This window comes from Palaemon carinicauda, chromosome 8, assembly GCF_036898095.1.
Source record: "Palaemon carinicauda isolate YSFRI2023 chromosome 8, ASM3689809v2, whole genome shotgun sequence".
In the NCBI taxonomy this organism is placed as follows: domain Eukaryota; kingdom Metazoa; phylum Arthropoda; class Malacostraca; order Decapoda; family Palaemonidae; genus Palaemon; species Palaemon carinicauda.
In genome coordinates, this window is record NC_090732.1 from 172507177 (window position 1) to 172521828 (window position 14652).

General features: G+C 37.8%; 1 protein-coding gene across 1 annotated transcript in view; it reads right to left on the bottom strand.

Annotated features, from left to right (window-relative positions):
- Window positions 1-587: 587 nt before the first annotated feature.
- LOC137645568 (RNA-binding protein 25-like) overlaps window positions 588-14652 on the bottom strand; it is a 50865-nt gene continuing 36800 nt past the window's right edge. Inside the window, exons 3-4 of the mRNA XM_068378369.1 lie at window positions 13797-14029; window positions 588-773 (exon numbers count right to left, since the gene is read on the bottom strand). Of these exons, the coding sequence (XP_068234470.1) occupies window positions 588-773; window positions 13797-14029 (419 nt within the window). The remainder of the gene's footprint in view (window positions 774-13796; window positions 14030-14652) is intronic.

The window sequence follows — 14652 nt, forward strand, 5'->3', positions numbered from 1 at the left end:
CATTTCACGAAAATAGATTTTTTGTTACTTTTTCATTTATCGTTTGATTTATTTTTTCGATTTCATAAAAATAGGTTTTTTCTTTCTGTTATTTATCACAGAATTCATTTGTTATTTTCAACATTTCACGAAAATAGATTTTTCTTTCAATTTTTTATTTATCTTTTCATGTTTTTTTTTTCAATTTCATGAAAATAGCCTTTTCTTTCTGTTAATTATCATTCACTCTTTACTTTGTATTTTGTTTTCACTTACAGTATATTAAAATGTCGTGAATTACTACATTTTTAAGTATGGTTTCATGATATCATTTTTGTAAACACACAAATAAATGTAATTTGCATAATACATTCAACCCTTTGAATGTCTTCGACAAACAGTTTGCATAAGTGTCACTATTTTTTCAATATTTTCCAAAAGTAGTTTAATGACTCAACAGCCAAATTCAACAATTTGAAAAAAAATATATATATTTTTAACACTTGTTATCTCCTATTGTCACTTATTATCTAGTAACCGGATGAATATAGTTAAATTAGGCTATACGTTCACTGAAAGAAAATGAAAAATTAGACATTTTTTTTACATTAATAAAAAGAGAACCCTTTAAACATATTGTAACTTTGTGATGGCCGATGTAATAACGTCTCTTGAGTGGTGATCGCCAGACTGGGGTTCGAGTTCAGCTTAAACTCGTTTGTTCCTTTGGTCGCTGCAACCTCACCATCCTTGTGAGCCAAGGATGCTGGGTTTTGGGGAGCTTTTAGATCTATCTGTTTTTACATTAAAATAAAGAGAAACCTTTAAACATTATGTAACTTTGTGGTGGCCGATGTGATAACGTCTCTGAATGGTGATCGCCAGACTGGGGTTCGAGTCCCGCTTGAACTCGTTAGTTCCTTTGGTCGCTGCAACCTCACCATCCTTGTGAGCCAAGGATGGGGGTTTTAGGGGAGCCCATAGATCTGTCTGCTGAGTCATCAGCAGCCATTGCCCGGCCCTCCTTGGTCCTAGCTTGGGTGAAGAGGGGGCTTGGGTGCTAATCATATGGTCAGTCTTTAGGGCATTGTCCTGCTCGATAGGACATTGTCCCTGTCCCTCGCTTCTGCTATTCATGAGTGACCTTTAAACCAGGCTAATCATAATATACTTAGATCAACATTGATTACACTCATATCTATAACAACATGTCAGTCAATTTAGATTTCAACTTTAGTATAAACGGATGAGTCGCCTTAAGAAAAATCTAATATAGTTGTTCATTGCTTATCTTATAGTTTATTCATTTCCTTGTATCCTTTCATCACTGGGCTATTTTTCCCTGTTGGAGCCTTTGGGCTTATAGCATCCTGCTTTTCCACCAAGGGTTGTAGCTTAGATGATGATAATAATAATAATAATAATAATAATAATAATAATAATAATATTAATAATAATATTAATAATATTGATAATAATAATATTGATAATAATATTAATAATTAATAATAGTAATAATAATAATAATAATAATAATAATAATAATAATAATAATAATAATAGTCAATAATAATAGTAATAATAAAAGTAATAATGATTATGATAATAATAATACATGTCGACATATCTTCAAAAAAATATTTCTGAGTCAGACAAAAGTATAGTTGGATATAAAAGAAAAAAAGATCTATTATTTTTTAGGTTTTCATAACAATCAAGCCTTGATTCTATCTATTGTTTTGTGCTTTGGATCGACGTGTTTTGTCTCTTTTAATTGCAGTGGCATAAGTTATTTTTTGGAACTTTTGTTTATCTTTACTGACAAAACATTTTAAACAAATCCATTTGATTTTTTTTTTAAGTTTCACAACCAGAGCTGTATAAATCAAATTATTTTCCGATGAATTATTATTATTATTATTATTATTATTATTATTATTGTTGTTGTTGTTGTTGTTGTTGTTGTTGTTGTTGTTGTTGCACCTACCTCAGCTACAAAACTAGTTGGAAAAGCAAGATGTTTTAAGATTAAGGGCTCCAACAGGAAAAATAGCCCAGCGAGGAAAGGAAATAAGGAAATGAATAAAGTATATGAGAAGTAATGAATAAGGAAATTATAAAATATCTTAAGATCAGTAACAACATTAAAACAGATAAATCACACATAAACTACGAAGAGAGACTTACGTCATTCTGTTCAACATAACATTCCCCTCAAGTTTGAACTTCTGAAGTTCCGTAGTTTTAGGTGTTCAACATAATAACATTCCCTGCAAGTTTGAACTTCTGAAGTTCCCTAGTTGTACGTCAACATTTTCATCATAAAAACATTCCCTGTAAGTTCCCTAGTTGTACGTCAACATGTTCAACATAAAAACATTCACTGCAAGTTTGAACTTCTGAAGTCCCAAGTTTTACGTCATGTTCAACATAATAACATTCCCTTCGAGTTTGAACTTCTGAAGTTCCCTAGTTTTACATCAACATATTCAGCATAAAAACATTCACTGCAAGTTTGAACTTCTGAAGTTCCTTAGATTTACGTCAACCTGTTCAGCATAAAAACATTCACTGCAAGTTTGAACGTCTGAAGTTCCCTAGTTTCACATCAACATGTTCAACATAAAAACATTCCCTTCAAGTTTGAACTTCTGAAGTTCCGTAGTTTTACGTCAACCTGTTCAACATAATAACATTCCCTGCAAGTTTGAACTTCTGAAGTTCCCTAGTTTCACGTCAACCTGTTCAACATAATAACATTCACTGCAAGTTTGAACTTCTGAAGTTCCCTAGTTTTAAAGTCATGTTCAACATAATAACATTCCTTCGAAGTTTGAACTTCTGAAGTTCCCTAGTTTTACGTCAACATGTTCAACATAATAACATCCCCTGCAAGTTTGAACTTCTGAATTTCCCTAGTTTTACATCAACATGTTCAACATAATAACATTCACTGCGAGTTTGAACTTCTGAAGTTCCCTAGTTTTACGTCAACATGTTCAACATAATAACATGCGCTGCAAGTTTGAATTTCTAAACTCCCCTATTTTTAATCGTATCATGAAGACGGAATTTTCCCTCCGTTCTAGATAAGCTTAAGATAATCTTAAACTTTTTTATGTCCCTATTTGGAAGGAGCCGTAAAAAGAGCCGATAGGATCAATTTCGGTTTACAATAGGCCTTTAGTAGGCTGTTCCCTTAGGCTGATTTTAAAACCGGAGGAATTTCATCTTATATAAGGTGGGTCTTTTTACCTTTTTTTCCCCTAATAGACCTGGATGCCTAAAGGCTTTGGATTGACCGTTCCGTCGGCCTCTTCATAAAAAAAGAAATAAATACCATAGAAAATTAGGTTCTCTTAATTATTATTATTATTATTATTATTATTATTATTATTGCTAGTGTACGCGACCCGTCAAAAATGACGGCTAAATATTTAGATAGATATGTACACAAGCACACGTATCCCCCTTTCCTCAGGGTATGATTACTCCTTCTCACCCTCTCGAGGGACGGGGAAAGCTTAGCGTAACCGAAAAGAAATGTAAGTATATATATATATATATATATATATATATATATATATATATATATATATATATATGTATATATATATATGTATATATATATATATATATATATATATATATTTATATATATGTATATAGGCTATATATACATATATATATATATTTATATATATATATATCCCTAGATGTTTGTTCTTTGTTATATAGGAGTGATTATTATTATTAGTTTTATAAGCCCAAAGGCTCCAACAGGCAAAAATAGCCCAGTGAGGAATGGAAATAAGCAAATAGATGAACGACATAAGAAATAATTAACAATTAATCAAATATCTTAAAAAACAGTAACAACATCAAAACAGATATTTCATATATAAACTATAAAAAAGACTGATGTCAGCCTGTTCAACATAATGTCAACAGAAAATCTATGATTGGAATTTCCTCAATGATCTTGTGGCTCAGCGCCTCCAATAACAAGTGAGTTTGATTTCCATAGATTTCTCATTATTCCTGGAGATTCATTTCGGGGCAGAGGCCCATGTTTAGGCTTCTTTCGTCACATCCCCAGGTTTTGTGTTGATCTTAGAACGAAAAATAATAAGATAATGCTATTGGAAACGTCCCTGTCTGGTGATCTTCCAGACTGGTGTTCGGGTCCCACTCAAGTTCGTTAGTTTATTGTAGTGTCTGGATCCTCAACATCCTATTGAGCTAAAGGCCAATTGGAAAAGTCCCTGTCTGATGATCTACCGGACTGGTGTTCGAGTCCCACTAAAGCTCTATCGTTAACTGCAACCTCCCCAATCTTGTGAGCTAAATGCCTATTGGGAAAGTCCCTGTTTGGTGATTTACCGAACTGGTGTTCGAGTCCCTTAAATCTCAATTGTTTATTGTAGTGTCTGCAACCTTCCCACCCTATTGAGCTAAAGGTCAATTGGAAAAGTCCCTGTCTGGTGATCTACCGGACTGGTGTTCGAGTCCCCTAAAGCTCGATATTTCATTATAGTGTCTGGATCCACATCACCCTATTGAGCTAAAGGCCTTTTGGAAAAGTCCCTGTCTGGTGATCTGCCAGGCTGGGGTTCGAGTCCCACTCAAGTTCGTTAGTTTATTGTAGTGTCTGCAACCTCACCACCCTTTCCAGCTAAAGGCCTATTAGAAAAGCCCCTGTCTGGTAACCTGCCAGACTGGGGTTCGAGTCCCTTAAAGCTCAATATTTTATTATAGTGTCTGCAACCTCACCATCCTTGTGAGCTAAAGGCCTATTTGAAAAGTCCCTGTCTGGTGATCTTCCAGACTAGGGTTCGAGTCCCTTAAAGCTCGATATTTTATTATAGTGTCTGCAACCTCACCATCCTTGTGAGCTAAAGGCCTATTTGAAAAGTCCCTGTCTGGTGATCTTCCAGACTAGGGTTCGAGTCCCCTAAAGCTCGATATTTTATTATAGTGTCTGCAACCTCACCATCCTTGTGAGCTAAAGGCCTATTTGAAAAGTCCCTGTCTGGTGATCTTCCAGACTAGGGTTCGAGTCCCCTAAAGCTCGATATTTTATTATAGTGTCTGCAACCTCACCATCCTTGTGAGCTAAATGCCTATTGGAAAAGTCCCTGTCTGGTGATCTTCCAGACTGGGGTTCGAGTTCCACTAAAGCTCTATAGTTTCTTGTAGTGTCTGCAACCTCACCATCCTTGTGAGCTAAAGGCCTATTGGAAAAGTCCCTGTGTGGTGATCTGCCAGACCGGGGTTCGAGTCCCTTAAAGCTAGATATTTTATTATGTTGTCTGGATCCTCACCATGCTATCGAGCTGAAGGCCTATTGGAAAAGTCCCTGTCTGGTGATTTGCCAGACTGGGATTCAAGTCCCACTCAATTTCGTTAGTTTATTATAGTGTCTGCAACCTCACCATCCTTTTAAGCTAAAGGTTTGGAGGAGCAGCCATCGCCTGGCCCTCCCTAGTCCTAGCTTGGGTGGAGATAGTTCATAGACACCGATCATTGTCCTGCTATGTGTTCGCCTAGCATTTGCATGACAGCAGATCGATCCCAGCCAGGGATCGTGAGTTTAAGCTGTTTACTGGGAAGGCCACTTCTATGGTTAGTTACCACAGTGGGGTGTTGGGCTTGCCCGGCTGATGTTCTGGTGAGTATCTATCATGATGATACTCCAATTGAAACCAGACACCTTTACCTTAGCAAGGGTATTGTCACTACTCCTATCCTCTGCCATTCATGAGCGGCCTTTTAACCTTTAAACTTAAGGGAAACAGCAGACACAATCTATTGCGAGAAAACTCTATGACGTCAGTAACTGTAAGTCATTCCTGTAATGTTTTCTCGCTAGCTATCTTAACCAATCACATCTCAGTAATTAAAAAAAGCAGATAAATAATAGTGATTGATTGGTCTCACGAATTTAATTGACGATTTTCGATTGGAAATCTTTGAAATCGTCAAGTTGTATTCAAATATAGGGTTGTGGTGGCCTGATGGTAGCGTCATTGCGTGGTGATTGCCAGACTGGGGTTCGAGTCCCGCTCAAACTCCTTAGTTACTTTGGTCGCTGGAACCTCGCCATCCTTGTGGGCTAAAGATGGGGGGTGGGTGGGTTGGTTGGAGGAGCCTATAATAGGTCTAGCAGCGAAGTCATCAGCAGCCATTGCCTGGTCCTCCTTGGTCCTAGCTTGGGTGGAGAGGGGTCTTGGGCGCTGATCATATATAATATGGTTAGTCTCTGGGACATTGTCCTGCTTGATTGGGCAATGTCACTGTCCCTTGCCTCTTCCATTCATGAGCGGCCTTTAAACCTATAAACAGGAACTTTACGGTAGGACTCTCTCTCTCTCTCTCTCTCTTGGGTGGAGAGGTGTCTTGGGTGCTGATCATATGTAATATGGTTAGTCTCTGGGACATTGTCCTGCTTGATTGGGCAATGTCACTGTCCCTTGCCTCTTCCATTCATGAGCGGCCTTTAAACCTTTAAACAGTCACTCTACAGGAGTCTCTCTCTCTCTCTCTCTCTCTCTCTCTTGGGTTGAGAGGTGTCTTGGGCGCTGATCATATGTAATATGGTTAGTCTCTAGGACATTGTCCTGCTTGATAGGGCATTGTCACTGTCCCTTGCCTCTTCCATTCATGAACGGCCGTTAAACCTTTAAGCAGGCACACTCTCTCTCTCTCTCTCTCTCTCTCTCTCTCTCTCTCTCTCTCTCTCTCACACACAGAAGAAGAAGAAGAAGAAGGCATTTAAGCCACCCCTCACAGCCTAATAGTATGTATGTTTGATTAATCTCCTTGACAGGCCGCAACGTTCGAGAACCTTGGTTTCTTGATACGACATTCTTACCGGTAGGGCATATCCAGTTGCGCCTTATCTCTGTTCTCCTTTTCTTTTATGCTTTTCCTCCTTTTCTTTTATGCTTTTCCTCCTTTTCTTTTATGCTTTTCCTCTTTGATGAGCTGCTTGGCCAGACACAAAGAGCGAATTCTTGTGTTATTTAACGGGTGGCTTCTTAGAAAGAGCTATGAGGGTTCCTGGCCTGTTTTCTTTTTATCCCTGGTTGGAACCCATTACAGTGAACTATCAAGTTGATAATTGGTTTACTGGAGAGCCTAAATAAAGGCTCAATATGGTTTAATAGGACATGACTAAAGCGCTATGGGTCTTAGTATATTATATCTGAGATCTTTTGCTAGTGAGGCGAAGTTCCTAACCACTGAAATGAGGAGTCATATATATATATATATATATATATATATATATATATATATATAAGCGTACAGTTTTTGTATATGCATATGTGTCTATATATGTATGCACACACACACTAACACACACTAACACACACACACACACATATATATATATACAGATATATATATGTATTATGTGTATATATATATATATATATGTGTGTGTGTGTGTGTACAATTTTTGTATATGTATAAAAAATATGTGTCTATGTATGTATGCACACACACACTCAGACACACACACACACACACACACACATATATATATATATATATATATGTGTGTGTGTGTGTGTGTGTGTGTGTGTGAGAGTTTATTAATTCCCATAAACTAAATCTACCCTTATTCCCCTACAAGTACCCCAACTGGCTCTCTCTCTCTCTCTCTCTCTCTCTCTCTCTCTCTCTCTCTTAAGCAATGCTAAGAAATCCTCAAGTCTCTCCCTAGTCCTCCTCAAGACCTGACGTTCTAACGAAATGTTAGCAGCATCACCAAGTTCCTACTGTACAAGAGTCCTACATCCGTTCCTTCCAGTTTATCTACGACCTTCCCAAGTCTCCCTGATGCTGAGTCAAGGACGCATCTGATCCCGATTCCTCTCGAGTTTCATGATGGCATCATTATGCCCTTCACTCCGATGGGAAATGGGGGTACCTAGGTATTTACAGTAGATTGGAGGTACCTTGGGACGGCCTCTCTCTCTCTCTCTCTCTCTCTCTCTCTCTCTCTCTCTCCTTCATTCTTTTGTTTCTTTAATTATTCTAATAATTATTTCTTTCTGCAATTCGTGAAAATATTTCCAAATTATCTCTCTCTCTCTCTCTCTCTCTCTCCTCTCTCTCTCTCTCTCTCTCTCTCTCTTCTTCTTCTTCTTCTTTTGTTTCTTTTTAATTATTCTAAGAATTATTTCTGTCTGCAATTCGTGAAAATACTTCCAGATTATCTCTCTCTTCCTCTCTCTCTCTCTCTCTCTCATCTCTCTCTCTCTCTCTCTCTTCTTCTGTTTCTTTTTAATTATTTTTCAAGAAATATTTCTGTTTGCAATTCATGAAAATAATTTCCAAATTATTCTCTCTCTCTCTCTCTCATCTCTCTCTCTCTCTCTCTCTCCCTTCTTCCTGTTTCTTTTAATTATTCTAAGAATTATTTCTGTCTGCAATTCGTGAAAATATTTCCAAATCATCTCTCTCTCTCTCTCTCTATCTCTCTCTCCTCTCCTCTCTCTCTCTCTACTAGCTCTCTCTCTCTACTCTAGCTCTCTCTCTCTCTTGCTATGGATGGTCAGGCAGTTTTCCCCGTTCAGTGGTAGGATTTGATACATTAATATACTTCATGTATCATTTAGGATTCTCCTTTATTCATAAAGAGGGTTTTATGATGGATACATTTCGATTATCATTTTAATAGATTATTTTTAATAGACCAGTTTTGTTCAGTGATTGTTATATACTAGTGTATGCGACCCGTTAAAGTGACTGCTAAATAGTTATATAGATGTGCACACACACCACGCATCCCCTTCTCACCAGGGTACGACTACTCCCTCTCTCCTTACCGAGGGATAGGGAGAAACTGAGTGATTGTACGTCTGGCAATGCTGTTGCGCGTGACTGGAAAGAATTATATATATATATATATATATATATCTATTATATAATATATATAAATATATATATATATATATATTTATATATATATATATATATATATTTATATATATATATATATATATATATATAAATAAAGAGAGAGAGAGAGAGAGAGAGAGAGAGGAGAGAGAGAGATGCTGGTGCTCATTATTATATAAGGAAGATTTTTGATAATCAGTTTTTTGTTTGGTTTTACCACCATAATTAAATCAATTTCATCTTTGTTCGTAATCTATATAGATAAAGATCATTCACATTTTTTTGGCTCTACGTTAATCGTGTTTGGTGTATTATCCAAATATAGCATTCTTATTCATTGGTTTTTCAATCACAAAATGGAATTCATCCATTTTATAATAAGGAATATTTGTAATATTCAAATCTATTTTACGTGATGTTGGACACTAAATAATAAATTGTTGTTTCTCATTTCTGAAGGCTAAAAACAAAAGCGTTAAGAAACAATACCGTATTAGGATGAACACTGTTTTAGAAGTTCAGACAAACTTAGCAATTTGACATACATCCGAATAACCTAATAATCTTATTGGAAAAGTCCCTACCTGGCGTTCAGCCAGACTGGGGTTCGAATGCCACTCAGGTTCAATAGTTTCTTGTAGTGTCTGCAACCTCACCATCCTTGTGAGCTAAGGAGTAGTTGGGGGGAGGTTGGGGGGAGCCCATAGGTCTTCCTGCTGAGTCATCATCAGCCATTGCCTGACCCTCCTTGGTCCTAACTTCATGGAGAATGGAGAAGGGCTTGGGCGCTGATCATATGTACAGTATATATGGTCAGTCTCTAGGGCATTTTCTTGCTAGCTAGAGCATTATCCTGCTAGCTAAGGCATTGTCATGCTAGCTAGGGCATTGTCCTACTAGCTAGGGTGTATTCCCTGCTAGTTAGGGTATTGCCCTGCTAGCTGGCATTGTCCTACTAGCTAAAGCATTGTCATGCTAGTTAGGGCATTGTCCTACTAGCTAGAGTATATTCCTGCTAGTTAGGGTCTTGTCCTGCTAGCTAGGCCATTGTTACTGTCCCTGTCCCTTGTCTCTGCATTCATTAGTGACCTTTGAAAACATTTAATTGCCCTGATTGTTATGGCATTGTCACTATCCCTTGTCCTCTGCCATTCATTAGTGACCTTTGAAAACATTTAATTGCCCCTGCTAGTTATGGCGTTGTCACTGTCCCTTGTCTCTGCCATTCATTAGTGACCTTTGAAAACATTTAATTGTCCTGCTAGCTAGGGCATTTTCACTGTCCCTTGCCTCTGCCATTCATTACTGGCCTTTAAAAACATTTAATTGTCCTGCTAGCTAGGGCATTCTCACTGTCAATTGCCTCTGCCATTCATGAGCGGCCCTTAAAATCCTTTAAAAACTACAAACACATTCAGCACCTACAGAAGAAGATTGATTCTATGCTCGACGAGTATCAGAGGACACTAAAGACGACTCAACCCGACGATAAAAATCACATATCACACAGTCTATGAGTTCAACTTCTTCTTCTTCTTCTTCTTCTTCTTTCTTCGTCTTCCTTGAGTTCCTCGACTCAAACACGGTTCAAATTTCACGAAAGGTTGTCCAGTATCGAGTGTGTTGACAGAGAGACAGCCTTATCGGGGTGTCATCTCTGTGAAAAAGCGACAGCTCAGCTCGACTCGGCCCACCCTTTCTTGAATAGCCTCTCTCTCTCTCTCTCTCTCTCTCTCTCTCTCTCTCTCTCTCTCTCTCTCTCATTTAGCTTGGCCTCTATCTTTCTCGATTCTTGTTTCTTATTTTTCATCTTTTCCATTGTAATCTTAATTCGTTTCTAGATTCAAAAAATCTCCTCTCTCTCTCTCTCTCTCTCTCTCCTCTCTCTCTCTCTCTCTCTCATTTAGCTTGGCCTCTATCTTTTTCGATTCTTGTTTCTTACTTTTCATCTTCTTTTTCTATTGTAATCTTAATTCGTCTCTAGATTCAAAACATCATCTCTCTCTCTCTCTCTCTCTCTCTCTCTCTCTCTCTCTCTCTCTCATTTAGCTTGGCCTCTATCTTTCTCGATTCTTGTTTCTTACTTTTCATCTTCTCTTCCATGGTAATCTTTATTTGTTTCTAGATTCAAAACAACATCACTGTTTATATTCATATTTTACATTTTTCTTATTATGTTTTCATTCTCTTTCCATGTTTGGTCTCCTCTTCTTCATAGCTTCCCATCCTATTTTAAAGCTTATTACCTAATAACTCACTGTCTTGAATTAGAGATCTCTGGCTTGAGGGTACACTCGGGCACACTATTCTATCTTGTTTCTCTTCCTCTTGTTATTTTGAAGTTTTTATCCTCTTGTTATTTTATAGTTTATATGGACTTGCATGGACAGAACATAAAGAAATGTGTGTGGAAGGATATGTCTGAGGCCTCTGTCCTGCAGTGGACTAGTTACCGCTGAGACGATGGATTGACGAGCTAAGAAAGCATAGAAAGTCCATAAACAGAAGCATGTGGAAGGGCATATCTGAGGCCTTTGTCCTGCAGTGGACTAGTTACGGCTGAGACGATGGATTGACGAGCTAAGAAAGCATAGAAAGGCCATAAACAGAAGCGAGTGGAAGGGCATATCTGAGGCCTTTGACCTGCAGTGGACTAGTTACGGCTGAGACGATGGATTGACGAGCTGAGAAAGCTTACGGGTATAGACTGGCATAGAAAGACCATAAACAGAAGCAGGTGGAAGGACATATCTGAGGCCTTTGTCTTGCAGTGGACTAGTTACGGCTGAGACGATGGATTGACGAGCTAAGAAAGCATAGAAAGGCCATTAACAGACGCGAGTGGAAGGACATTATCTGAGGCCTTTGTCCTGCAGTGTATTAGTTACGGCTGAGACGATGGATTGGCGAGCTAAGAAAGCATAGAAAGGCCATAAACAGAAGCGGATGGAAGGATTTGTCTGAGGCCTTTGTCCTGCAGAAGACTAGTTACAGCTGATGATAATGATGATGACATAGACAACACCTATCACTTCGTGCAATGTATAGCAACCAAGTGCTTCTCGAAACCAGAAATAAATAATCCTAAAACGACCTCAAAAAGAGGCGCTGAGGAGAATAACACCACCATCAAATTTAGCGTTAAAAGGGTCACATTTGTTGACCCCTACTAAGTGACGTGGTCGTTCGGTGCTGCTTTTACAAGGTGTTAAACCTCCATTTCTCGAGAGGGGAAGATCTCTCCTAGGCGGCACGCCCTACATTCGTTCAGATCTTCTCAAAGAACACGCCCCTTTGGAGGATATACTTCACAATGGGATCTTACATCTCTTGGATTCTTCAGAGTGACAATTCGTAATGTTGTAACGTTAAGCAGTGATGCAAATACATTGAAATCCGTGTGAATGATATATATATATATATATATATATATACATATATATAGACAATTCGTTAAGCAGTGATGCAAATACATTTAAATCCGTGTGAATAATATATATATATATATATATATATATATATATATTAATTAGAAGGCCAGACTTTATGTATGCATGAAGTCTGAGTGGGGATGCAAAGCTGTACTAGTCAGGGCCAGCCATACTAGGTTGGTTTGCTGTGAGCGATCAGAATGATGCTTCTCATCATCACCAATCTGCAGTGGTCAACGTGATGATGAAAATTGGCAAATCCCTAGGCATGACTAAGGACGTGTCTGAGGCCCTTGTCCTATAGCTTATTTCTCGACCTTTACCTTAACCTTTGGCCTTAACATGCATTAATTGGCGTGGGTTGTCATGCACTCAAATGTGAACCAAGTTTGAAGTCTCTGTGACAACAATGTCCAAACTTATGGCTGATTACGTGAATTGGACATTTTGCTCGACCTTTGACCTTGACCTTTCAAAATCTAATCATTTCCAACTTTTTACATAACAGTTAATCCATGTAAGTTTCATTACTCTGCGATTAAAATTGTGGCCAGGAAGCTGTTCATAAACAAACACACACACACAAACCAACAAACATAAACAGGGGTGAAAACATAACTTCCTTCCCACTTTGTTGTCAGAGGTAATAAAAATTTTACATGACAATTAATCCCTGCAAGTTTCATTTCCCTATGATTAAAATTGTGGCCAGGAAGCTGTTCATAAACAAACACACACTCAAACAAACACACAAACAGTGGTGAAAACATAACCCCCTTTCTAATTCGTAGACGGAGGTAATAAAAATTTTACATAACAATTAATCCCTGCAAGTTTCATAACTCTGGGATTAAAATTATGGCCAGGAATCTGTTTATAAAAAAAAAAACACACACTCACACACACACAAACCAACAAACATAAACAGGGGTGAAAACATGGCCTCCTTCCAACTTCGTTGGCGGAGGTAATAAAAATTTTACATACCAATTAATCCCTGCAAGTTTCATAACTCTGCGATTAAAATTGTGGCCAGAAAGCTGTTCATAACTAAACACACACTCAAACAAACACACAAACAGGGGCGAAAACATAACCTCCTTCCTAATTCGTAGGCGGAGGTAATAAAAATTTTACATAACAATTAATCCCTGCAAGTTTCATAACTCTGTGATTAAAATTGTGGCCAGGAAGCTGCTCGCAAACAAACACAGACACACAAATTAAAAAAACACAAACAGGGGTGAAAACATAACCTCCTTCCAACTTCGTTGGAGAAAGTAATACAAATTTTACATACCAATTAATCCCTGCAAGTTTCATAACTCTGCGATTAAAATTGTGGCCAGGAAGCTGCTCGCAAACAAACACAGACACACAAATTATAAAAACACAAACAGGGGCGAAAACATAACCTCCTTCCAACTTCGTTGGCAGAGGTAGTAAGGTCGAAATGTTCATTATTTATAAACATACACAAACATCGCATTGCAAGCTCCAACGGCCAATGTGGTCTTCGACCGAAAGACGACAAAAGCGAAGCTTTTCACAGTCGGTAAAAAGTGTCAGATCAGCGATCTTTGTTGGGCTTGAATGAGGCGGAAGAGCATTTTTGGGGGATCGTATTACTGGAAGGGCCATTGTGGAAACCACCGATGTTGAAAGGGTTAAGTTGTTGCTCTCGGATTCCGGCCGAAGATTATCCGGATCTGTTCGGATGGGGTCTGTCAATGTTCTGTGAATGTCTTTGCATATTGGGGGGCCTTCTCTTTGTAAGGGACATTTCGCATGAGTAGTTAGAGTCGTGATAGATTTGTGAGTGAGAGAGAGAGAGAGAGAGAGAGAGAGAGAGAGAGAGAGAGAGAGAGAGAGAGAGAGAGAGAGAGAGAGCAGGGTATATCTTTCTTAGTAACAATGCCTCAATGAAGATTTAGAAACTTGTTTATTCCCAACATTAATGAAAATAAATAGAAAATGAGAGAGAGAGAGAGAGAGAGAGAGAGAGAGAGAGAGAGAGAGAGAGAGAAACCAGGGGTTATTTTCTTTCTCAGTATTAATGCCTCAGTGATCTAGAAACTTGTTTATTCCCAACGGAGATGAATATAAATAGAAAATACGGTATGAATTGCAAAGGAATAATATATAGATACGTAATTATTGGATTTTGCTCTAGTGTCAATACAAAATCTTATACCTTTCCTAAATGACTATGGAACATGCAGTTAAAAATAGAAATGCTTTATTATTATTATTATTATTATTATTATTATTATTATTATTATATTATTATTATTATTATTATTATTATTATTATTATTATTATTATTACTAT